Raw genomic sequence first — 23,959 nt, 5'->3', positions numbered from 1 at the left:
ACTTTAAATATATAGTGTTTTCTAAAGATTCATGTCTCCTGTAGCCTATGTGACAGGCAACATACATGGTGATCGGCTGTACTGTAAAGCTTAATGGCATAATCAGTCTCTGACTGGGAAACCATCTCAGAGGTGCCTTTGACCTTGGGGTGATCGACCTGTTCATGTTCAGTGGCCTGTGCTTGATCTGCAGGTTTGCTCCTCTTTCCAGGAGCTCTGGAGCTGCAGTGATTCGGGGTGGATGTGACGCCCTTGAGCCTGCAGGCTCCTTCCCTGCCCCTTTAGGTACGCTGGGATACCTGGTGTGAAATGCACCCGCTTGAAGCATTTCTCAGACCAGGCGCGACACACGCGTTAGGATGTTCCTTGTCAGCAAAAGTGAATATGCCATTAAGCTGTGAAATGCATTGAGGGTTTGTTTCTGTCGGCCAGCGGCAGGCTCAGGGCTCCAGGGCCCCTGTACTCTGCAGGATGCAGCCCTTGGGCATAGAGCACATGTCCGAGTCTGTGCCGAAGGGTGGGAGTTGCCTGTCAAGTTCTAGATCAAGATCTAGTGTTCTGCTGAGTAGTACTAGGAAACCTCTGTTTTTATTACAGTATGAATCTGAATATAACTTGAATTCTAGGTAGAAAAGCTCTGCTCTGTGTTAACCTCATCTTGTACCATGTACTGGCTCATGGGAAACTTCAATTCCAGTTCAGGTTTCTCTGTAGGCATGAAATATAATAGCTCACAATCAGTGGGATGCAAAACACCATATTCTTAATGTAACTTAAAATAATGAGCATTCATAGGGATTTTCAATAACTTTACCATATGAGTCACAAATGGCTTTTATTATGTTCCTCCTAGTCAGGCCTAGATCAAGTGTTCCTGAAGTCTCCTGGAAAGACAAATGTGTAAGAGCTCAACATACTCCCTGACCTCTTGATTTCAGAGGTTTAATTTGCTTATGTTGCATGTTAAGTTTTGACATCTGTGTTGTCTCATTAGTGGTCTATACTGTTTTGATCGTTTGATTAGGTTTTCTATTTTATGGAATGATACCCTATTTTCTATCGGTACTGTGCATATAAACATAGATATTTCTGAATTACCGTACTGAACAATGCCACTGAATTATGTTTGACATGGAAATTGGTTCCCATTTCATGTTTGAGTGACATGGTTGTCTATAGAAGTCTTTGCTTTCACAAGCTGCACATATTGTAGTTTGCACATACATTCCTGTTCATTAATACATTGTAGATCTTGGCTTCCTTTCCTCCCTCTACCGATCAGGATAAAATCCAGCAAGTCACCAAAATCAGCGGCAGTTCTTCCACTGTTTTCGGAGGCTTTGCATTGTACCTTATAACCTTAGTGTGTTAAAGGATCCTGTCATTAATATTGTATTTTCTACTCCCTAGAGGTCTCTATTTAACCTGTTTATGTGCAGAGCTGAAATAGCTTTAGAAAAGGGAACCAGCCTTCCACCTGCTGCCTGCACATCCTCCAGTACAACAGGAAGTTTCTGCTGTTTTGCATTAGGATGTCAGTGCACAGCATGTTATCAGGGTTCTTTGAATGAGCAAAAACTTTGCAGTACTAAAAAGGTGAGAAACTTGGGTAGGTAAAAGACTGCCTATTCCCCATGGCTGCAGAAAAGTACCACACTCCTGCTTTAAAGTGTGCCCATTAACTTTGCATTTTAATAATGCAGAATATCTAACTGGCACAGTGACTAGGAAAGGATCATTTGATGGAATTCAAAATAACTCATGAACACCTGATATGCGGGGAGCACTTTTTTATGCTGTTAAACCGATTAAGCTAATTGTTGATGTACTGAGTATTTGGGAAGTCAGTTTTGAAAACTCCGCGCTGTCCCTTCGCACACCCGGACTGCCCCCTCGTGTCCCTGTGCTCTGCCCACGAGGCAGCACCCGCGCAGGGCCCTGCTGGGCAGAGCCTGCTGCTCCCCCTTGGATCTATCTCTTTCTCCTGCCTCGCTTCCCAGGACAGAGGAGCAAAGCGCCTGCCCTCTTTTGTATTTTCATCCAAGATTTCCCATGTTTTGATGGAAACTGCTGGGACATCTTTGTTTCCTCATGCTGCCCTGTCCGTCTCTTTGGAACACATGCTCTTTTCTCCACCTTCCTGCCTCCGCCTTAGCCGTCTCCCTGTACAGCCTCAATCCCGGAGCGCCCGTGTGCAGAAGGAAGCTGGAGCTCCTGCCCCTCGGCCTTGGATGCAGCCTGTCCCGGTGGAGGAGGGAGGAACCTCTCTGCACCGCGTGTAGCCGCGCGCCTGTACAGTGTGTAAGGACTGTAAATACCGGACTCCATTAAACCTTGGTACCTTTCCTGCGCTCCCGCCGCGCCTCTCTCGCCGGGGGGCGGGGCCAGGGTCAGGGGGGGGTCCTTAAGGTAAGGGGCGGGGCCTAGGCAAGCCTCGGGGCGGGCTGCAGCTGCATGGGGCGTAGCTTTGTATGGCGGGGGGGCGGTTCCTGGGGGGCGGGACTTGGAGGCACGAATGGGCGGAGCCTGCGGAAGGAGGCGTGGCCTCGTGTGGCGAAGGCGCCGTGCTTCGGGAGAGGGCGGGGCCTCGTGCTCCGAAAGGGTGGTCCGTGCAGGAGGGGCGGGGCCTCGTGACTCGAAAGGGTGGTCTGGGCAGGAGGGGGCGGGGCCTCGTGCAGCGAAGGGGCGGTCCGTGCGGGAAGGGCGGGGCCTCGTGCCACGAAGGGGCGGTCCGTGCGGGAGGGGGCGGGGCCTCGTGCCGCGGCGGCGCGCAGCATGGCGGCGCGCAGCATGGCGGCAGCGGCGGCGCGCGCGCGGCGGCGGTAGCGGCGCATGGCGCGGCCGGGCTGGCTGCGCTCGCAGCCCTGCGCGCTGGCGCTGGCGGCCGCGCTGGCCGTGAGCGCCTTCTACTACCTGGGCGCCGGGCGCGAGACCTTCTCGAGCGCCACGCGCCGCCTGCGCGCCACGCGCGCCGCCGCGCCGCCCGCCACGCCGCCCGCGGAGCGCGCCCTGCACCTGCTGCTCATGTTCACCAAGGCGGAGCGCAACGCGGCGCTGCGCGCCAAGGGCCAGGCCGCGCTGCGCTCGCTGCTGCGCCACGGCCGCTTCGAGCGCGGCGACGCGCTGCGCCTGCACCTCGTCACCGAGGCCGCCGCCAGGGACGTCGCCGAGGGGCTGCTGCGCGACGCGCTGCGCGGCGCCGCCGTCCGCCACGAGGTGCGAGCGCGCGGGGCGGGCCGGGCCCGGCTCGCGGCTGCCGCGCGGGTCGGCGGCGCCCGGGTCCGGGCTCTTCTCACGAACCAAGGCCCTCACGAGCGGCCCTGGCGACGCGGCTGCCCCGGAGGGCCCGGCCCGTGCGGCCTGCCCAGCCAAGAGCCGCTCTGCTGCTCCGTGCGGGCGAGCCAGCGGCACGGCGCGGGGCCGAGGGGGGCCCGGTGGGGAGGCTGCTCTCTCCTGGCAGAGCCTGGGCCATCCTGGTGGCTGGTTTTGCTGGCCTGTCCTTGGCACCGTGCGTCAGACTTTGCTGCGTGCCCTGGTTTTGGGTAGACACCTAGGACAGAGGAGAGGCTTTCGTGTAGCCTGGGCTGTGATGGGACAGTGCAGTTTCTTGTGTGCCAGCAGGAGAGAGCGAGCCCTCCTTTTTGCTGCAGCCTGTTCCTCTTTAGCAGCAGGAAGTGTTGTCAGCAGCGGGAGGGTTTGTGCTGCTCCGGCTGTGAGGAGCCTGGAGCCCGTGCCAGGTGTCTGTGCGGTAACTCGTCCCCGTGCTGGTCCTCGTGCCGCCGGGGCGGGCGCAGGCCTGGCCGATGGCCCCGGCAGCGGGTGCTGCCCCCGCACCTCGCTCGTGCCTGGGGAGGCCGTGGCCGAGGCTCTGTGTCCGGAGCGCTGCTCCCGCCCTGGCGCACACAGTGCGCGGCCGGGTCTGCCTCCTGCCCCGGCGGCAGGACGGGGGCAGCTCGGGTGCCCCCCCGAGCACCGCTGCAAACCGGAATCTTGTGCAGGCCTCGCGCAGGGCCCGGGCGGCAGGTGCCGCGCGGCCGGCGAGCGGCAGATGGAGCTGCCGCACCGCAGCGCCCGCGCCGGCCTCGGCTGATCGGCCGAGCGGGGGCTCTAAAACCCTCCTGGTGCTGCCTGGGCCTCCTCCTCCTCCCGTCTCCGCAGCCGCGGCCCGCTGCCCGCGGGGCTGAGCAGGGCGGTGGGAAGGGCCCTCGGAAACCCGCGCTGGGTCCCTAGAAATCGGTGCCCCTGCCCTGGGCAGCTCAGCTGCTTGCAGCCTTGGCTGCCCCCCTGCACAAAGTGCCCCAGGGCGCCTCGGTGCGAGGAGCTCCTGGAGCAAGAGCCCACCGGGCAGCGGAGAGCGGCTGGGGCGAGTGTGACGGGGCCTCAGTCACCCTGCGCGCACAGGATCGCCCCAAAACTGCCTGGCAGGAGAGGGAGGGAAGGGGAAGGAGAAACAGTGGGGGTTGTGTTGTGTTTTGTTTGTTATTTTTAGTGAATCCATTGAAAGAGACTTTTCTCAGCGTGCGATGTGTGTTTATAAAATGTAATTGCACAGGAAACCTGTAGGATTTACTTTTCTTGAGTCCTCAGTGAACGTGGTCAGATTTAGCTCTGGGGATTTACTGAAAGCTGCTACACAAATAACTAATGAAGTACAAAATTAGCAGCAGATGAACATGCTCTGCTGCAGGGAGAAGGAAAGCTCCTGTAGCAGTGGAGGGGATACCTGTCCTGGGGCCCCAGAGGAAGGATTCCCCTTGTCAAGAGTTGCCTTTGGGGACGTGGTTGGCCAAAGGGTGGGCAAAAATGCACATTTTTTTCTGGGTTCTTTTTGGAAGGGGAGGGAAGAGAGATGCTACTGGGACTGGAGTTTCAGGAGTATTTTTCACATCATTTTTGACCATGGTGCTTAGCAAACACTGTGCTATTCCGTTCCTTTCAGAGGTGGCTGGAACTGAGCATTTTCCTGATCGCTTTCCCTGCTGTGCTGGTCGCCATCCCCTGGATCACGAGGAGGCTTCAGCCTGGCTGCCGCTCCGGGGGCTCCCGCTCCCCTGGAAGCGACGGGCGGGCAGGGCTCTTCCAGGGAATGGCAGCAGGCAGTATCTGCAGTTCAATAACCTCATGCCCGTCTGTTGGTACAGGCTGAGAAACGTCTGTTAAAGTCAGATGTTGCATGTGGTGGCTCAGTGCTTGTTTCTGGTGCCTCTCCTAGGTGATATTCCACGATGTGGATGCATTGACCGAGCAGCTGTTCCCAGTGGTTGAAGCCATGCAGAGACACTTCAGCGCTGGCTCGGGGACCTACTACAGCGATTCCATCTTCTTCTTGTCGGTGGCGATGCACCGCATCATGCCCAAAGGTAAGCACTGCGCTGGCCGTGCCAGCAGCTGTCCCGGGGACACCACGGCGTTCCTCTTCCCGGGCAGGGAGATATCATCCAGTGCTATCAGAAACGCAAAGAAAGGTAACAAAGTTACCGCGATTGAAGCAGGGGACTCTTTAACATGACCAAGTGGTTGCATCTCAGTGGGGTGTCATCTGTTGCACTCTGACTGCAGCGTTGTCCCTCCCTCCCCCTGGCAGGATGCACAGTAGCGCATTCCCGTCGCTGGCTCGTCACAGCCGCCAGTGCTGCAGTGCTGTGGAGCAGGGGCAGCGGCAGGGCTGTGCTTGGGCAGAGCTCGGCTCTCCTCTCATCTGCGCAGCCACGTGGCCCTCTCATTGCTGCTTTGCCAGGCGGTGCTGGCAGGTGGCAGTGGGCTCCAGTGTCCTGATTGTCAGGGTTGGAATCAGACCGCTTGGCCACACAGCTTCCCTGGGAGGTGATGATGGCACCAACGCACTCGTAAATTGGCTGTGTCTCGTGTGGAGGAGCAGGCAGTGATGACCTGCAAGGCCCTGGCAGCCTCGTGCCCTGCTGCACAGCTCACTTGCACGCTCAGCGGATGCTCCAAGAGGCCTCTGGGCAGGATCTGGTCTGACATGGGAGATCTGTGAAGCCCTTCAAAAACAGTTAAAACACAGGGCCTCTTTGGGGCCTGGCATGTCCTGTGCCGCAGTGGTTTCTCGGTGCTTGTCTGCCAGACAAGGGGGAAGTGGAGCAGACGCTCTTTCCTTCCTGTGTTCCCTGGCCATCCTCGTGGGGAGGTCACGGTGCTGCACACACGGACCTGACGTGCTGGCACAGGGCTGTGTTGTTCCTGCTGTGGCATGCACAGCTTGTAGATGTTTCTGGTGTGTGGGGCTAGATCAGCAGGGGAAGTGTATTTGCAGGTAGATTTTTTTTTTGTTGTCTAAACCCTGTCTAGGACCCACAGCTGTTCAAAGAACTGCACTGGCCTGTTCACTACTTGGATAAAAACACTGCAGTGGCACCATTTGGAAATGAGATAGCTGCTGAATTCAGAAGTTAGTTAGTTAGGGGTAGGTTAGGTAGGTTAGTTAGTTAGGGGCAGTCTTGTGCTGTTGGGATGTGAGCTAAACATGGAGGACACTGGCTTTGCGGGCACGTGTCACTCAGTCATCACATTCCTGGAGCGTGAACCTTCTTCTCGTGACTTCGGTGCAACCAGCACTGGACTTGTCACACTCTCTGGATGAAAATGCAAGGGAAGTCCATCCTGGTGGAAGGATGTGGTCTTGGGAGCTGCGTCTGAAGACATTGACTCAGAGTGGCTCTTGGCTTTCAGATGTAAACTGCAAGGTTGTTGCCCAGCAAGAATGAGAGCAAAGAGCAGTGTTAGAGAAAGGCAGGGGTCTGTAAGCAGGGGATGTACCTTATGTGTTGCGCTCTGCAAGAAGCAGGGTGCGTAGAGGATACCTCTTTTCCCTGGAAGGGTGCTGTACAACCGAAGAACACAGCTGTTTATCTCAGTAGCACATGTTTGTCAGATGGACAACAAGGCAGGAACAGGAACGCAGCATAACGTGTCCCCTACAGGAAACTGAACTGTCAGGGTCGCAGCCTGCGAGAGACCCCGAGGAGCTGAGGGGGACTGTGCAAGGGTGGGTGTGCAAAGGGGCAGGAACAGGAATGGCAGAGGGACATGAGGAGCTTGTGGGCTCAAGGCCAGATTTAATCTTCTGTTGTCAAAGGTGAAGGGGAAAAGGACTGAAATAAGTAATAGGCCTGAAAGCAGAGCACTGGGGAGTGTGTAAGAGTGGGTCTCTGTAAGCAGGGAATCCCTCTCCCTTGTGTTCCTGCTAAGCCCCAGTCGCAGAGTTTGACGTTCCCTGCTCTGCCCAGCATTTCAGGCCTCCTCAAGTTTGCATCAACAGTTAGTTCAAGATAGTGGTTCACGAGGCTTCCTCTGGGGCATGGTCCTGTCCTGGCACAGCTCTTGCCAAGGCAGATGGTGTTTGTGCATCGTTGCTGTGACGGTGCTGTGCGTGTGTTTGTAAAGCAGCGCTGCAGGAGGATCCTTCAGCTTACGTTGGTGAGTGATCGGGATGGCTGAGTTGTCTGTGAGGAGCAGGCAGGGAATTGGCCCTGCTCCAGGCATGTGCACACAAAGGAAGGAAGTGCTTGCGTTATAGGGAAAGCTCTCATACCTTTCCTGGGAAATCAGCGTGACTGGGTGCTTCTCTGAGGTGCTTGCACACTAAGGCACACAGCGTGAGGAGTGAGCAGGAGGGATTGAAATGCTGTTGCAGAGCTGTGGTCTCATTGGGATCATGGAGAGGTGGTGGGGAACCTTCCATGACTGATGCAGGTCCTTTAGGAAGGACAGGCTGGGCAGCGGGGAGGGGGAGTTGCCCTTTTTGTAGGAGAGCTGTGGGAAGGCATGGAGCTGTGTCTGAGACAGGTTATGAGCCGGCTAGGAGCTGTCGTGCGGTATGTTGAGTAGTGTTGAGGAAATGTGTAATGAGGCACTTAGGGACATGGTTTAGCAGGTATGGTGTTGAAGGGTTTACGGTTGGACTCGTTGATCTGGAAGGTCTTTTCCAACCATAATAATTCTGTGATTCTGTGAAACGGCAGGATTAGTGCTGTTTGACACTTGACCAGAGTTCTCTACTGTGTCTTTGCTGTGTGCAGAAGATACCGTATTGTATGTCAGTCAGCAAGGTGTTCAGTCTGAAATGCCTTCTTTTGACGAGCTGGGGTAGTCTTGCCTCTTGAAAAGCTTGCTTGTTGTCAGCCTAACAGGGGCTTGCAATGGCCTGTTGGCTGCACAGGATATTTAAGAGTCATTTTACAGTTTTGCAAGTGTAGTGTTTGTTTCAGAAGCTGCTAGTAAAGCAAATTTTGTGTTTCCTTTGGAAGTGAGGTCAGATTTACTGCTCCGGGTGCCTGCAGTGTCCGTGGTGATTTATGGGCCTGGCAAGGCTTCCAGCCTGTCGGCTCCCTTCCCGCTGCGTAGCCAGCGCTGACGCAGGCTGGAGCATCAGCAAGGAGAGTCGCTCCTGCAGTGGGGCCATGGCAGTGGCCATCTCCAACACACTGCATCTTGGCTCAACTGCCTTGGCTATGGACTGTGTGAAGGCTGCTGTTCTCTCTGTGATCTGTGGTTTTTCTCACCTAGTTTTTAAGTGCAAATGAAAGATCTTTCTCCTTAGGGAAACAGAGTGCTGTGAACTGTTCTTCTCTGTCCTTCTGCAAATCCATGGATAGTGGAGGCATCACACCATGCTCCTGTTCTTTCTTGGCTGTGCCTCTGTTTTTCTGAGAACCCAATCTCTGTTGGCTTGAAAAAGCCTCTTTACTAGGATGGAGGAGAAAGCCTTAAAGCTCGATTTTCCCAGAGCACCAGCATTCTTCTGTGCCAGTTCACCTGCCCTGAACTCTGTGGTTGTGCATCTCGGTAGTCCTGCCTGGCTCCACAGTTTTAGCACCTGTCTTTGTTTTGGTTAGTGTTTTTTTTTCTTTTTTTTTTTTTTTTTGTGGCAGCTGGATTTAATTGCAGCTTTAAAAATGCTCCAGCAGAAATGAAGGTCATGATTTGAATATTAAGTTCTGTCATATGTATTTGTGTGCATGTGTATCAGTCTGTCCTTTTGCGGACTGTGCCTTTGCATTAAGGTTGCTTTCATTTTCCCTTTCTATCATATGAAAATATTCATATGACATATAGTATTGTGACTTAATGATTTCTTTGAAGAATAATTTTGGGGTTGTGATGGTGCACTGACTTTGCAGACTGGTGGCACTCCATACTGTACTGCACTGTTTCAAAATAAGATTTTTGTGGAATGTGGATGGCTGTGTGCCTATTGCACTGAGAATATACAGTTTTTGCCACTCAGTTGTTCTGATTTTCACTGCTGCTTCGAATCATTGTCCAAAAAACTTTGAAGCCAAAACCTGCAGCTGCCAAACTATAAAATAACATCTCCTCAGCTGGTGTAAATCATGAAGCTCTCTTGTCTTAAATGCCTTACATCAGTGGAGTTAATCTGATTTAAACCAGCTGGGGAGTTGGTATGCAGTGTGAAGAACTGGAGACAACATAGCCGTTGTCTGGGCTTGCAACCTATAAATCCTATTTTAATGTGGTATGGCCAGGCCTGACGAGCTAGAGGAGGAGCTGATGCATTTCAATGATTTTGCAAGGGAGAAATGATGGGAAAGTTACACAGAGAGCAGACAAGCAGAGCTCAGACTTGGAAGGAGCTGCCAGAATGCGGATGATGCCAGCATGAAATGATCTGGGCATCTGCAGAGATAAGGAAGCAGGAGGTCAGAGACTCAGAACTTCCTATTTTCCTTTTCAATATCTAGATTCAGAGGTGGTTCTCACTTGCTAAGGACTTTAATTCCACTATTCTCTTGTCATTTTAGTATCATAAACTAAAGGAGCTGGCAAACTTTTTATAACCTTTCTCATGGACACGCAAATGTCTTGGATAGTCTATCTGGAAGGCAAGACCACGTTGAGCAGATGGTAGAAATAACATGGTCGCCTCCAAGCACACAAGACAGAGTCCTGATGTCTGAGGTTAGTGTTAGAAGAGGAGGAGGAGGCTGGTGCTCCCTTCAAGATGGGGTGGCAGAGGGGCAGCTAAGGGAGGCTGTGGGCGGCCGAGAGAGCCTCCTCTGAGGACTTGCCCTCCTGGCCCAAGCCTGGGGTTTCTGGGCCAAGGCTCCCACACTGGCAGCCCTGGGGTAGGGTTCAGGTAGCCACATGCAGGGTGAGCAGTGAGAGGGCCTGTAGCTTCAGCTGGGCCAGGGCCGAGAAGGAGCTGCCAAACAAGAGTCATGGTTGTCAAAAGGTGTGTGTGTGTTTATATATATAGTCTTTCTTTTTTTTTTTTTCTTTTTTTTTCCCATGAGAATTTACTTCTCCTGGGGTCCTGATCTAATTTTACAGTGAAGAATTATTATGGCAACTCACAACTTTGCTGGCAGCCCCAGCCAAGCTGAAGCTCTAGGCTTCATGTCTTAACCCTAATGCTAGGGCTTGGCCTGGCTAAGGAAGTCATCAAGGAGAGTTATTTTAGCAGCCCACATCTTCCTTTGACAGCCCCGTCATCTCCCAGCCCAGTCCTGTTCATTCTTTAACATCGTTGTGGTGTCCATGGGTACTAGTTTTGTGGCACATGTGCACCAGACGGAGCTAAATCAAAGATAAGGCCTTATGGATATCTCCAGCTTGGCCAGAGCCAGAAAGGCTCAACTAGGTGTCAAGAGCAGCTGCTGGGTAGCTCAAGGGAAAACATCATCCTCATCATCATCATGCAGGAGCTGGGGCAGAGCTGATGTTTGTGTTTGTGATGCTGACTGTATGCTGCAGCGGGCAGGAGGGTGTGGGACGGAAAGGAGGACCGTGAGGAACGCGGCAGAATCCCCAGATTTGGGTGGCTCTTGTCTGAAGGTCCTGTAGCTGTCTGCCACAGACATTCTCAATGGAACTGCTTCATGGTTTATCTCTGCTGACTGAGCCGGGGGAGAGGAGCCCACGAGCTGCGAGGGAAGCTCTGACCCTGCTCAGGCGAAGTGTGCGGTGCGTGGAGCTCAGGTACGAGGAGGGCTTGATTGAAGATGGCGTTTGACAAGTTGCAGACAGCAGGGTTCCTTGCTGCAGCTGGCAGCCTTCCGGAGGGGCTTCCCATCATCCCGGCGTGCACGTCCCCTGCTCCGCGCTCCGGCGGTGCGTGGGGAAGCGCACGGGGCTCCCTCCCGCTGCGCAGCCCTGCCGAAGGCCACGGGGCGAGCGGCAGCTCTCGCGTGGAGCGCTGCACCTTGCAGGCACTGCTGAAGCACTGACTGATCCCGACCTCATCCCGGGGAGCCCGGGCGAGGGAAACGGCATGGGAGAGAGGCACATGCAGCTGAACTCTTGTGTCAAGTCTGTCTTAAATACTTCGAAAGCAGGGGACCAAAAATAGGAAGAGAGCAAATTCCTCAACTCGACTGTTTCAGTGCAAGGAATCTGGGAAAGAAACTGGATGGATTGGGAAGCTGAAATGGGGGGAAAATACCTGACCTAATTATAATTATAAATATATAATATAATTATTATTATAATTTTAATTATCACTACTGAAATTGATGGGATAGTATATGTAATAACTTATTAAAGTCGCTGGCTGCAGTGCTTAAGGAGCGTGGTGAATAAGAGAGGGAGAAGCTGGGTAGTACTCTGCAGTAAAGACACATATAGAGACTTGTTGACTGATAACTGGGAAGTTTGATTTCCATATGCATTTGACAAGGTGGTTAATCAAAGTTTTGCAAGGGGACTAAACAGTAGTAGCATAAGTGGATATAGCTAGAAAAACATTAGGAAACACTAGGGAAGGAGAATGCAGTGCATTATACCCTGGCTCAATTTATAGTATATCAACGTGTGTTAGGAAGAAACCCGGCAAATTCGGAGTAGAGTGGTGCCTTCCATACAAGAAGAACCTGTTTGTCTGGAAAAGAGCTGGGTGGGGGCGTTACAACTGACTCTGGAAAGCCACAGTTTATGAGGCAGGCATTAATTCAGCACCTCTGCTTGTACAAGAACTAGGGGGTGTCAAATAAATGTAGCTAGAGGCAGACTGAGAACAGACAAAATGAGGTGTTATTGTATAGGTATGTAATTGATCCATGGAACTCCTCTCCACAGGATTTTGTAGGTGCTAAAATTTACCCAGGCCCAAGGAGATGCTAGATTAGCTCACAAAAGAGAATGTTATTGAAAGCTGTAGTGTAATAGATGCCTCTGCAGTGAGAGAGGGTGCCCGGGGTGCAGGCTGTGCAGGAGCGTCATGCAGGGCCCTGTGCCTGCTAATTCCGTGGGGAAGCAAAGGCTGTTGCAGCAGAACAGACAATGCAGCAGAGAGCTTCATAGCACATGTCCAGGAGAGTGGCCTGGGACACGCTGGGGTCAAACTGGGATAATCCAAGAGGCTCCCCAGCCTCAGCCTCAGGGATTTCTCTGTCCTGTTATCTGTGAGTGCGCTGGTTGCTACGTGTTGACCGGTGTGTAAGGCTGTGGGTCTGAGCTGCCTGTTGATCACAAAGCCACAGGCTGCGGGGGAGTTAATGCTACTTGAAATTGGCCCCAGCTGCTGGCTGCAACTTGATTTAGGAGATGATCTCTCATGAAATTGGTATCTGCCGTGCTAGTGCTCTGGGAGTCTCTGCCTGGACACAGCAGACGGCCTTTGTGAGTGATGGCTTGTGCTCTTCCCACAAAGCTTGGCCACAGTGGGGGTGAAGGCCGGGCTGGACAACTGCTGCAGAGAGCTCCGAGCTGCCCCGTGTCTTCCCACAGCATCTCCCCTGCCGACCTGCCGGCTCCTGGAGCAAAGCATGGGCCAGTGTGGAGATTTCCATGCTTGGGGGTCCCTTGGGTTGTGTTTCAGTTCCCAGAGGTGACGTGCAAGCCCAGCCTGGAACTGAGAGAACTCCCTGCGGTTTGCACCAAACTGCGGTGTGCGCTTCGAGCAAGCCTTGTATTTACCTGTGATGGCAGAAATGTGGGAGCCAGGGGGAATGTTTTAAGCAGAGGTATCAGGAAAGCTGTCTGTCAGCTAGAACATCTTTACAGGCACACTGTAAATCTGCTTGTAAAGCAGATGTAAATACTCGCTTCTGCAAAAGCAGGCATGCAATATTTTGAAAACATTATAGATCGCCGTTAAAAACCGTGAGTTTACATATGTTGGTGTGTGAGAGTTCGCAGCTGGAACATTTGAATTCTTCATGCAAGATTGCCCAAGTCATTCCAGAAATCTCTGCCTTTCCAGGTACCTGCACTGCTACTGGCTGTGTGTTATGTGGTTTCATCATGTGGAAACACAGGCCAGGGCTTTCTGCTCCGAGAGCCTGCAGCCGGGCTGCGCGCTGGATGTGCTGCGCGCCGCCGCTCGCGGGGGAGCCGGGGGCTGCTGGGCAGGCGCCTTTGCAGGTGGGCCCCGGCTCCTCTCTGGCCTTCCTCAGAGGAAACACCCCGTGCTGTTTCCTCTCTGTGGCAACGTTTGCAGCGGTGCGTTGCTCTTGCAGCGTGCTGATCCCATGGCACGTGCTGAACACAGGAACGTGCATCAGAGCTTTGCTCCGTGGCGCCCTGCAGAGTGACATGAGCAAACACAGCTTCCTTTTCTTCCTGCCTTTCAGCTGCTGGGTAATTCCTTGTACACAGGGAAGTTACCCGTATAATTTGGCAAATAGTGAATTTTAATAAGTGAGCATTTTCAAACTGTGCTGTCCTGACCCTTTCTTGCTGGCTGAGCACTGCCACTTTCACTGAGCTACAGCGTGTTGGGGTAGCAGAGATGCACCAGTTTGCAGAGGGCTGGGAAGAGAGCGCCTCTACCCCAGATGTTCCAGGCCTGGCCCTGCTTCCTCGAGGCAGGAATGCTGGGGAAGGGCCAGGCAGTCTGGGTCAGTAGTGTGGTCATGGCAGCTTCCCCCAAGAGCCACGTGCTCCTGAAATGCAATTGCCTTGAGATGTTGCAAAAGCAGAAGGGTTTCTTTTCTGGCAGAGCATTCCCATTTTTACAGGGATGGAGGGAGCCTCGATAGTTCCTGATGGGCTCTCCTAACCCCTCACTCTTCTTCATGTCCTGTCCATGTGAAAAAGAGCCAGATTCCTTCCCCAGCCTTCTGGGCTGAGCTTATGTGTTAAAGCTAGCAAGGAGAACAGAGGGCAGGCTGACACAGCGGCTTTGCCAGCGCGGGCAGCGGTGCCAGACATTGTTCCTCCATGTGAGGAGGAACCGGGTGAGAGCCGGTTGTGCCTTGGAGCTCTCCGTGCTGGCTTTGCAGGCAGGCAACAGGAAGCCCCTCCCGGATAGACGCGGGAGCCCCTGGCTCTGCAGGAGGCTTTTACCTGCAGACGTCAAGTGCCAGCCCGGTCTGCGCACTTGCAAACCATGCGTCTGCTGGCAGGGGGAGCCTGTCTGCCCCGAGGTGCTTGGGCGTTCTTCCCTGCTTGAGCTGCCCCAGCTGTTTGGGGTGAGCCCAGATGTCACCCGGCAGGGCTGGCTGCTTTCCCGAGCGTGCTGGGTACCCACATGTGCCGTGTTCCCGTCCGTGCCCGCCGCAAGCGGCCCCGCTGTGCGTGTGCGCAGGCTGCTCTGGTGCCACCGACGCAGTTGCTGTTTAACAAGGGAGGCGGGTTCAGGCCAGTCCCCTGGATGCTGCGGCGCCGAGGAGGCCTGTTTCCCACAGCACGATCGCCGTCTTGCTCCAACGTGACCCGCAGCCCCTTGGGGTGGTGTCACTTCTCATTATTTCCGTTGGCTGCTCCCTCGCCGTGGTGCCGCCATTGATTATTTTGGATGTCCTAGATCTGTCAGAGCGAGGCAGGCGTGTGCTGTTATTTCACCTCCTGCAGAGTGACAGGGTCTTGGCATTTGCCCTGCCGGGGCAGTTGTTTAGATGAACACCCTGGTGGTACTGGGCAGAGGAAGCTTTCGCCTAGCCCTCCTAGCACCACTTGTTATTTTTAAGGGAGGGCATACACTTTTCCTTTTGTAGCTAGCCTCTCTCTCCCTTTATGTAAAGGTTAACAGCATGCAAGCTACTTGAAGTCATCCTGCATTAAACTCCTCGGCCTGCTCAAAGCCTGGCCCAGCTGGGTTTGTGGGGACTGCTGTCCCCCAAGGTCTGGCTGGCAGCTCTGCCTTAGCTTTTTAGAGGTTAACAAGACGCAATAGGGACAACATCTGCCTGCAGCTCTGCTGCCCCTTCCCCTGCACAGTTTGTAGTTAACTGAGACATTAGATCATTTAACTTAATGCATTTATTTTCCTGGATGTCTTTTTAGTTTCTCTTCCCATCTCACCTGTTCATTGCTTTACCGTTTTCTCTCCTTGCTGTTTTGTAATTCATGACAGCCTGGAATTAAGCCATATTTTGTCTGATGACAAGGTCTCCTGCTGCTCTAACTGCAACTACAAATGTGTCTTCACACTCCTCCTCCCCCGGTGACACTGCATATGAAATGGGGAGCAAGCAGCACGTACAGCTCCATGCTGAACCCGTTGAGTGTTCAGCACTGTCCAAGGTATGGAGCCCAGGCAAGGTCCACGGGACTGAGCACCATTAAATACTGGTGTCTTACACCTCAGTGGGTTATGAGGAGACAGTCAGATGTACCGGAAAAAATAATTTTCTGAAACAAAGCGTATCCTTTTCCTAAATTTTCCCCTTCCCTCTCTCATAGTGACCATGCATGCTGCAACCCCACTGTGAGACACAGATACCCCCCTGGCTTGTGGCCAGGCCAGTGCAGAGGAAACAGGAGTTGGGGTGAAACAGACCTTTCCTCTTGTGCTTAGGGTCTCTCTCAAATTAGGAGCAGGGCATGGAAATAGCAGTGGGGACACAGACATTTATCTGGGCCAGGCAAGAACAGTCAGCCTGCTACAGCAGTCCCCAAAGCTGTACCAAATCCTTTAGCCTGTGTAGATAGTTGCTCCAGGGCTTTTACAAACGTACTGAAAGCCTCTCGGAGCCAAACTACTCAGGCTGCCGAGCTGGTGTTGAAAACTTTCCTTCGCCTATGTCAACATGCTCAGAGGTGACAGTGTGTTGACCAAGGTCTAATTCTCCAAGGCTTGAAGGCAACTGAGTGAATACAGGGGCTCTGCAGAAAGAGCGGCCTGCCAAGCAGTGTGGCTGCACCCCTGGTGCCATGTGGCATCCAGGGAGTGCTCTGGGTGTCTGTCTTGGTCTGGCTCTGGGTCTGCCCCAGGGCACCTGGAGCAGAAGGTGCCAGAGCCACACTGTGAAGCTGGTGGGTGATGGCAGCGTGCAGGAGCTGCCGTGCATGGGTTGTAGCAATGATTTGTGATCTGCACCTGGCAGACAGCTTGTTTTTTTAATTAGTTAGTAGGCTGGAATTGCTGTGAAGAATCTACTCGTCTTCTCTGTTGGGTGCATGGAGCTGTAGAAATCTGTTTAATGACGTTACTAGTCAGCCGGGGCAGCTCTGGTTTCTTGGATATGTCCTTGTCATCTTTGACACCCTATTGACTAGGCAGGGTTGGAGAAGCTGCATTTAGCTGCAAACGTGGGGGTTAAGTTACCAGCACCATGATAAGCCCCTCTGAGGTAGCATTTTAGAGGATCTTTTATCCTGCAGGGAAGACGAGCTCCAGGGGGGAGCGCTCCCTCCTTACACCAAGCTGCTCTGCCAGAAGCCATCCAGCATTGGCACCGCTGCTGTCCGAGGGGAGGGGGGATACAAACATTCCCGAGCTGCTTCCCCGTGAGAGGAGCCGCTTTCCCGGCGCAGAGGCCCCGCGGCGGAAGGGAGGCGCCGGCGTCGCTGCCTCCCGGGCCGCGGGGCCTCCCGCGGGACCCGCGCGCTGGTCGGCGGCGGCCTGTGCGCAGCGCCTCACGTCTACCCGCGCGCTGGTCGGCGGCGGCCTGTGCGCAGCGCCTCACGTCTGCCCGCGCGCTGGCCGGCGGCGGCCTGTGCGCAGCGCCTCACGTCTGCCCGCGCGCTCCCGCCGCCTTCCCCCGCGTGAGCCTCGGGGCTGCGGCAGGGTCAGCCCCGTGGTGGGCGCGCGGGCAGGAGCCGTTCATCGTGGAGGCAGAGAGGAGACTCTGTCTGTCGAGAAGATAAGACCTGAAAAGGGGAGCACACAACAAAACAGGAAGCTGCTCGCAACTCTCATGACAGCAGAAGGGAAAACTGCCGGGGAGCAGCCAGGAACATTGGAGTTAGCAAAACAAAGGAAGCCTCTAACAAAGGACAGACAAAAGAGCAGAGTATGTTTGTATAAATAAACTGTGCGTATCCATGCTTGGCTTATCATGCCTCTGGCATCTCTGCCTGGCACTGCCGCAGCTCGTGCTTGGCTCCCTGCTGCAGCCATCACAGGAGGCTTCAAGGAATGGCAGTGCAGCAGGTAGCACCTTCCACGTTGCACATTCCCCTGCCGAGGGTGCCAGCTACACCGTGCCTGAGCCCGGCCTTGGCACTGCTCACTGCCGTGATGTAGTTCTTGGCCACGTGTCTCTCTGAGCACCAAGGGCAGTTTCACAGCCAGCGTGAGCAGCTTTGCAGGCTCTGCGCGCGCGAGGCCGTGGCCCCATGTGTCTGTTGTCCGCACGCTGCCCGCTGGAGCAGAGGCTCTTCAGAGCTGGCCCGGGGCGTCGATGGCCTCAGGCAGCAATCTGAAAGTTGCTGCTGATCTTCCACCACTCCTGATTTCCAGAAAATGTGAGAGTCCTAATTGTGTGAACGCTGTTGGCAGCTACAGGGAGGAGACTGCAGATGTACAGGCCAGAGTGTGCTGGTCGGGTCTCCTAGGTGTGCGGGGAGTGGTGGCTCCCAAAACCACAGAAAGAGCCTTTCTGCCCCAAGGTACAGGTGGCAGCTGAAGGCAGCAGCCCAGGGCAGCACTGGGATGGTCTTTGTGCCTGGTGGTGCTTGCGTTGGGCCTTCCTTGGGTGACAGGGCCACCTGCCCCACGCCGAGCCAGCCTTCACCTCTCATGTCTGGGGCTGTGGGGCCTGGATCGAGCACACTGACGTGCGCAGTGGGGAAGGGGTAAGGGCATGGTGAGGGGCCCTGGGGCAGCAGCACAGAGGCAGGGAGCTCTCAGCTGTTGGGAGAGTGACTTCTGGGTGGCAGAAATCAGCACAGGAGTCAGAGCCAAACTCCCAGCAATGCACAGAGCCAAACTCGCAGCAGTGGTGAGGGGGCAGCTGTCCAGATGTGCCCAGCATTTGCAGAAAAGCAAATCTGGACCCTCCAGCCTCACTGACCCCCAGCCCACGAGCCTGGCTTGGCTTGGACTTACTCCTTTCGATAGTTCAAGTTAAATGACAAAACCCACATTTGTTCCATGCGGTTTCCCAAGACCCCTGAAGGCAGCTCTGCGGGTGCTCCCCGCAGAGCCTGTGCAGCCAGCAGGGGACACTCCTGTCCCTTCTGTGCGGTGTCGCTCCTGCTGGCTGCAGCTGCCTGCGCTCCCCACAGAAGGGTCTGAGCCGCTTTGAATCCAGCAGTGTATGTCTGTGACCATCACCGTGCCCGTATCCATTTCCCCACTGCGTAGGCTCCGGAAAGGTGCAGGGCCTGATAGGAGAGAGGGAGCTCCTGAATCTTGTATTGCAGGAATGGCTCCTGCTGGCTCTGCATGGAAAGGCTTATCAGCGAGGCACCAACAGGAATGCCGGTGGTGTTCCCCTTGATCTCATCTCTTCTGTTCTGCCTCAAAGATCAGGCCTGGCAGTGAGCCAAGGGCACCAGCCACTGGCCCTGTATGTTGCAAAAAGAGCCGTGGAGAGGCTGGGGTGCTCTGGAGAGCTGTCTGGCTGCATGTCCCCCGCTGCCCGCTTACCCCCAAGTTGTGTGTCTGTGGTTAGGAAGCGTTAGGTCCTGTGACATCTTCATGGGAGCAGCCGATATGTGTAGGCAGGGAGCAGTGCGACCTGGCAAGGCTTTGGCTAAGAGAGCTGGGACTGCCAGACGGTGCCGTGCGCGATCGGTGGTGCTGCAGGTGTCAAAAGGGAGGCTGCAAGACATTGGCCGGCTCCCTGCGTGTGGAGGCTTGGGCAACCTTAGGGAGCGCTCTGGTCAGGTTTATCAAGCACCAGGCTGTGGTGCAGGCTCCTTGGGAAGCCCCCAGCTCCAACTGTGGTGAGCGGGGTGCTCTGGGAGTGCCCTCTCCTCGCACGGTGGGCCCTGTACCCGCTACATCACCGTGAGGCATCTCACCTGGACTGCATGGAAACGAGGTGAGGGTGCCCGCCGTGAGCCGGAACCACTGAAAATCACCACCTGCAGTCTGTCTGGGAGCAGATGGGATCAGGAATAATAGCATCCAGGTCAACCCAACCCATTTTTCAGGGAAAACAGGCTCTTCGGAGATCAGGTCCTGCTCAGGCACTTGGCTGCGGGGAGTGTTTGCCCCCAGGAGCAGCGAGACCCCCTCAGATCCAGGAATGTCTCCTGTTGTCATGGTGGACTGGAGCAGTTAGGTCCAGTGTCCTAAGAAGCAGCTTGCTGAGGGAGGAGGAGACCCTGCAGCGCGGGGCGGTGGGAGCAGGGCCATGCGACGGGCAGCTGCAGTGGCAGATGCAGTGGCAGATGCAGCCGGCGAGCGCGTGCGAGACTGGGGCGCTGCAGGGCAGCGGGCTGTGCCCCTCTCCCCATGTTCCCCAGTACTGCCCCACTGGCCACAGGAGAAGCCATGGGGCAGGGGGTGAGGGGACGGGCGCTGGTGGAAGAGTGGCCCTCGCATGCGGGGCTTGTGTCGCGGTGGCTGTGCTCTGCAAACTGCCCTGGCTCGCTCGGGGCAGCGGCGGGAGCCACGGCCCCGCTGCCAGGCCTGCTGCAGGCAGGATTTCCTCTGGCCACGGAGCAGAGCTTGTGCAAACAAGAGCCCAGCGATCAGCAGGGGACCTACACCAGCTCAGAGATGCTGCAGTGCTTCTGGTTTCTTCCAGTCTTAAGCTGTTTAAACCACTACTAAATTAACAGTAGTTAATGCCATGCCATTCTATGGATGTCTTTTGGGCTTTGCATTGTTGATGCAACTCTCCATTTCATTATTTGTTGTTTGACACAAGTTGTTATTTTTACTCATTTCCCGTCTTTGCGGATTGACGTGGTTAGCATGACTGCAGGTGGTGATACGGTTTTGACCCAGATTCAGCTTGTTCTGTATGGAAGAAGGGGGTTTGGAGTAGAGGTTGGCTTTGCCTTTGCTTTGCCAAGGCTTGGGTACAGCTCTCACACAGGTTATCAGGACTGACTTGAAAGAATTTGCCTACGTAATAGAAATACGTCTCTGCTACCTTGAAAGGCCAGAATGCGTGACGGGTATAGTGCTCCTCAGCACTAGCATGTTCTTGCTTGTTCTTGTCTAAATATTAGAGCCAAATGCACCATTGATGCAACTCCTTGGGCTCCCCACACCTACATCCAGAGGTGCCGGGTATCCAGGAGGCTCCTAGTTTGGACAGGAAGCTCTCAAATTGCATGTTGAAGGTGCTTACCATTGCATTGCATCTTCCATACCTCTTTTTTTCCTATTAAATCCACTGCTGGCTGTCTCTTGCTAGGCCGTCCTAAGGGCAAACACAGAGCTGTGGAGCCCAGGGCTGCTCTCAGGAGGGACTTAGTAAAAGCTGCTGGGCGTCCTTCGTGCTCGGGTAGGCTTGGCAAAAGCAGCGTGTTCCTCCTCTGCAAGTCCTGTTCTCTCAGTGATGCCGGGTAGATCGCGCTGTCTCGAGGAGAGTACTTTGCTCGGAAGGGCGCGTTGCCCGTCCGCAGGCTCTGGGTGCTGGCATGGGGCGAGTGGCGCACGCGGGGGCCGCGCGCGCTGCGAGGGCAGAGCGGGGCCCCGCTCCCTGGGCACGGCGCGTCCTGCTCGGGCTCGCCTGGCCCACGCGGCCCGTCCTTCCCGCGGGATCGCCGCGCTCAGCGTGGGGAGCCGGGCTCCAGGTGCCGGCTCCGCGTCCGAGGCTGATTCTTCAGCAGAGCCAAGCCGGGGCAGCTCCCCCCCGGGGCTGCTGGTAGGAGGCTGCAGTAAAAAATTATGAGCCTTAAGTGGGGCCAGCCCGTGTCATAAAACTGTCACTGCTAATGGAGATCTCCGGTTAGAGTGGCTTAGCTCCCCTCTATGCACAATGGCTGGAAGAGCCAGAGCTGAATGCAGAGGAGCATAAAATATATTATGGCAAAGTCAGAAAACTCACTTTCCGAGCAGAGCACTGTGTGTTTTCCCACATTTCCAGCTGGACCCCTCCAAGCAGTTTGTGCCTAAGAGGAGATCATGTGATTCCTCCGCCCCCACATAGTAGTCAGGGCAAAGTGCGTGGTAAAAGGACAAAATACCGTGATAAATCATAAATATTAGTGCCTGACTCCTCGCCAGTCACAGGCAGCAATCACAGAGAAACCATCTTAGCCATTAATCTATTCGTGCAAGGAACATCTGGCAAAACAGCTTTTAGTGTCACCCACACTCGTTTTTGTCCCTGTGTCACAGTTAATGCTTGCTTAAAAGACAAGAAGAAAATGAAAAAAAATAACTTTTTTCTTGTCTAATTTGTTGGCTGCATTTTCTGGGGTCTTTTCTGCCAGCACAGCACAGAGACCAGCACAGGGTGATGGTGCCAGATCAGGCAGGGATAGGAAAAATGGAGGAGACAGGGAATTAGCTTCCCCCCCAAGCTTAGCCTTCATTCTGCGTTGTGATTAATTGCAGCGAGTGCTCATCTGTAATTTTGGAGAACAATCAGATGACGTGCCTTGTGGTAGACTTAATTGAAACCTGATGAGCCATCTCGAGCCCGCTTTGCGCTGGGGAAGGCTGTGCTGGAGCTGTCCCCGCTCCCTGCCGCTGCCAGGGCCGGGGTGGCTTCCCGGAGCTGTCCCTGGGCACTGCCGGCCCCTCTCCCTGCTCCCTGCGGGCTGAGGTTGTGCAGGATCCCGGGTTTGGTGCCCGGGTCCGAGTTGTCCCCAGGCAGGGCAGGATGCGGGATTTCAGCGGCTGAGTATGGAGCACGCGGGAAGCCTGGGCTTAGCTGAGGGGGAGTTGGACGTGGGGCACTTGGGATGCCGGTCTCGTTCCCCCTTCAGAAATCCTTTGTTCTGCCCATTCGTCTGCTTGAACGGTGCTAGCAATTTCTGAGGCAGTTAGGAGGGCTGAGGGAAATTGCTTTCAGGTCAAGACCTGCTTTAGCCTGTAGTGAATTACTACGCCTGAGTTTTAAATCTTTGCAAACAGAGGATTATGGTGGTGGTAAATACTAGGGTAGGCCTGGGAACTGCCCTGCTGCAGGATGGACTGAATGCAGGTTTCCCTTCAGGAGATACAGAATGATAGAGGCCAAAAAAATAAATTGAGATATAGCTTTGGTTATAGCTCAGATAATATTTATTCTTGATTTGTATTTCAGCTTAAAAACTTCACAGGCTAAGCAGTGTATTTCTAGTTGAACCTCATAGAGCTTTTTTCCCTTTTAAATGAGGGCAGTACATTAGATATGACCATTTGCTGAGAGCCCTGGATTAGTGCAGGATTTTCAAAAAATTTGGAGCTGCTGTGCAGCCTTGTGTTTGGCTGAAACACAAATGTGAAGTGATAAATGCGTTTGAAATGGAAAAGTTACATTCCTGCACTGAAAGATAGCTCTGTGTGCCTGGTTGCTCTCATCATCTCCGGATCTCCAGTCCTGACAGTTGCTTTTGAGTTTGGAAAGAAAAAAAGAAAAGGCTTCTTCCTGTTTGCAGCATAATGGTGACAGCAAGCGCCAAACACCACGAGGCGCGGAGAGGAGAGCGTGGGGATGCGAGCTGGGGACTGCAGCGAGGGCGACGCCGGGGCAGCGGGGAGAGCCGGGAGCGGAGCCGAGAGCTGCCGGGCTCTCCCGGGGCGCCGCCGGCCCGGGCTGGGCACGCGGGTGTCCGCGGGGCCGGCATCGAGACAGGGCAGAGCAGCCGGGCACCCCCGTGGGGCCGGCCAGGCCCTTTCTGGACGCCCCACGCTCCGGCCAGGAGCGATGCCCAGAGCAATACCCTCAGGAGGGTGCATTCATCCTTCCATCCGGAAATGCCTGGAAGTGGGAAGGATGAGGCCTTGTTTGCTAATTGCTATGAAAACAGTGTTAGAGGGAAGCTGAAATGCCCGTGCAGCCTGCAGTAAGCTGCAGCAGCCCCTGTCCGCAGCAAGTGGGACTGAAGCAGGTTGACAGTCGTCTTAATCCAATTAGTGCCGAGTGCTAAGCATCCCAGCCAATTTGCTCCTGGCTTTTGTAACGCACATAAATAGCTGTGGCATTACATAAGACCGTGGCCGCTGCAGGCTGCCTGGCTTAGCTGCCGATCTGTGAACGACCTGCTCGAGGCTGCTGAGCAGGGCTGTGGTGCCGCCGTCCGCAGCGCGCTCCCGAAGCCACCCCGGCGCTCCAGAGAGCCCCGTCTCTCCCAGGCTCTCCCAAATGGTCTCGTGCTGCAGAGGAGGCTGCGGAAAGCTGGCAGGAGCTGGGTGGCCATGGCCGGGTGGACGTGGCCAGTCCTTGCTCTGCCTCCTGCTGCTCTAGTGAGCTGCCCGGCTCTTTTTCTCCCTGCTGGGGGAAGGAGCCGGCTGTCTCGCAATGGCAAACGGGTTAGAGGGCCCTTCACTGTCACCGCCCGTCTGCCCGGGGGACCGTGACAGCAGTGAGGAAGGGCAAGGAACTGGCCACACTGGAACCAGCTCCACGGGACTTTGAGCGGCAACACCGGCAAAGGGAGCAAGGGCCAGAAAAGCCCTGAATTCCTTCCTGACTTCCCATGTCTTGGGTCATTTTGTAGCTGAGCAGAGGGGCACTCTGTGCAATGGTCCCAAGACCCTCGTGGGCACAGGACTGCCCTCAGAAATGACACCGTGCAGCCTCCTCACGCTCTGGTTTTCTCACTGCAAGCAGAAGATGTTCCAGTGTCTGCAGACCCTGCTCGTCTCCAGCAGAATATTGTCAGGAATAATAAAGTTTTCAGGCTGTCAGCAGTTTTGTGCATGCACAGTGTTGTAATTCTGCCCTTGGGGAAGCCTGTGTCAGGCCACTGGAAACTA

General features: G+C 54.8%; 1 protein-coding gene across 1 annotated transcript in view; it reads left to right on the top strand.

Moving 5' to 3' along the window:
• The first annotated feature begins 2,832 nt into the window (after positions 1–2,832).
• XXYLT1 (xyloside xylosyltransferase 1) overlaps positions 2,833–23,959 on the top strand; it is a 44,330-nt gene continuing 23,203 nt past the window's right edge. Inside the window, exons 1-2 of the mRNA XM_088525551.1 lie at positions 2,833–3,216; positions 5,213–5,360. Coding sequence (XP_088381677.1) covers positions 2,833–3,216; positions 5,213–5,360 — 532 coding nt within the window. The remainder of the gene's footprint in view (positions 3,217–5,212; positions 5,361–23,959) is intronic.

Source organism: Tinamus guttatus, unplaced genomic scaffold (genome assembly GCF_059628265.1).
Source record: "Tinamus guttatus ecotype Peru unplaced genomic scaffold, ASM5962826v1 Tinamus_guttatus_pri_ptg000227l, whole genome shotgun sequence".
In the NCBI taxonomy this organism is placed as follows: domain Eukaryota; kingdom Metazoa; phylum Chordata; class Aves; order Tinamiformes; family Tinamidae; genus Tinamus; species Tinamus guttatus.
This window is presented reverse-complemented; position numbering and strand designations above follow the sequence as displayed.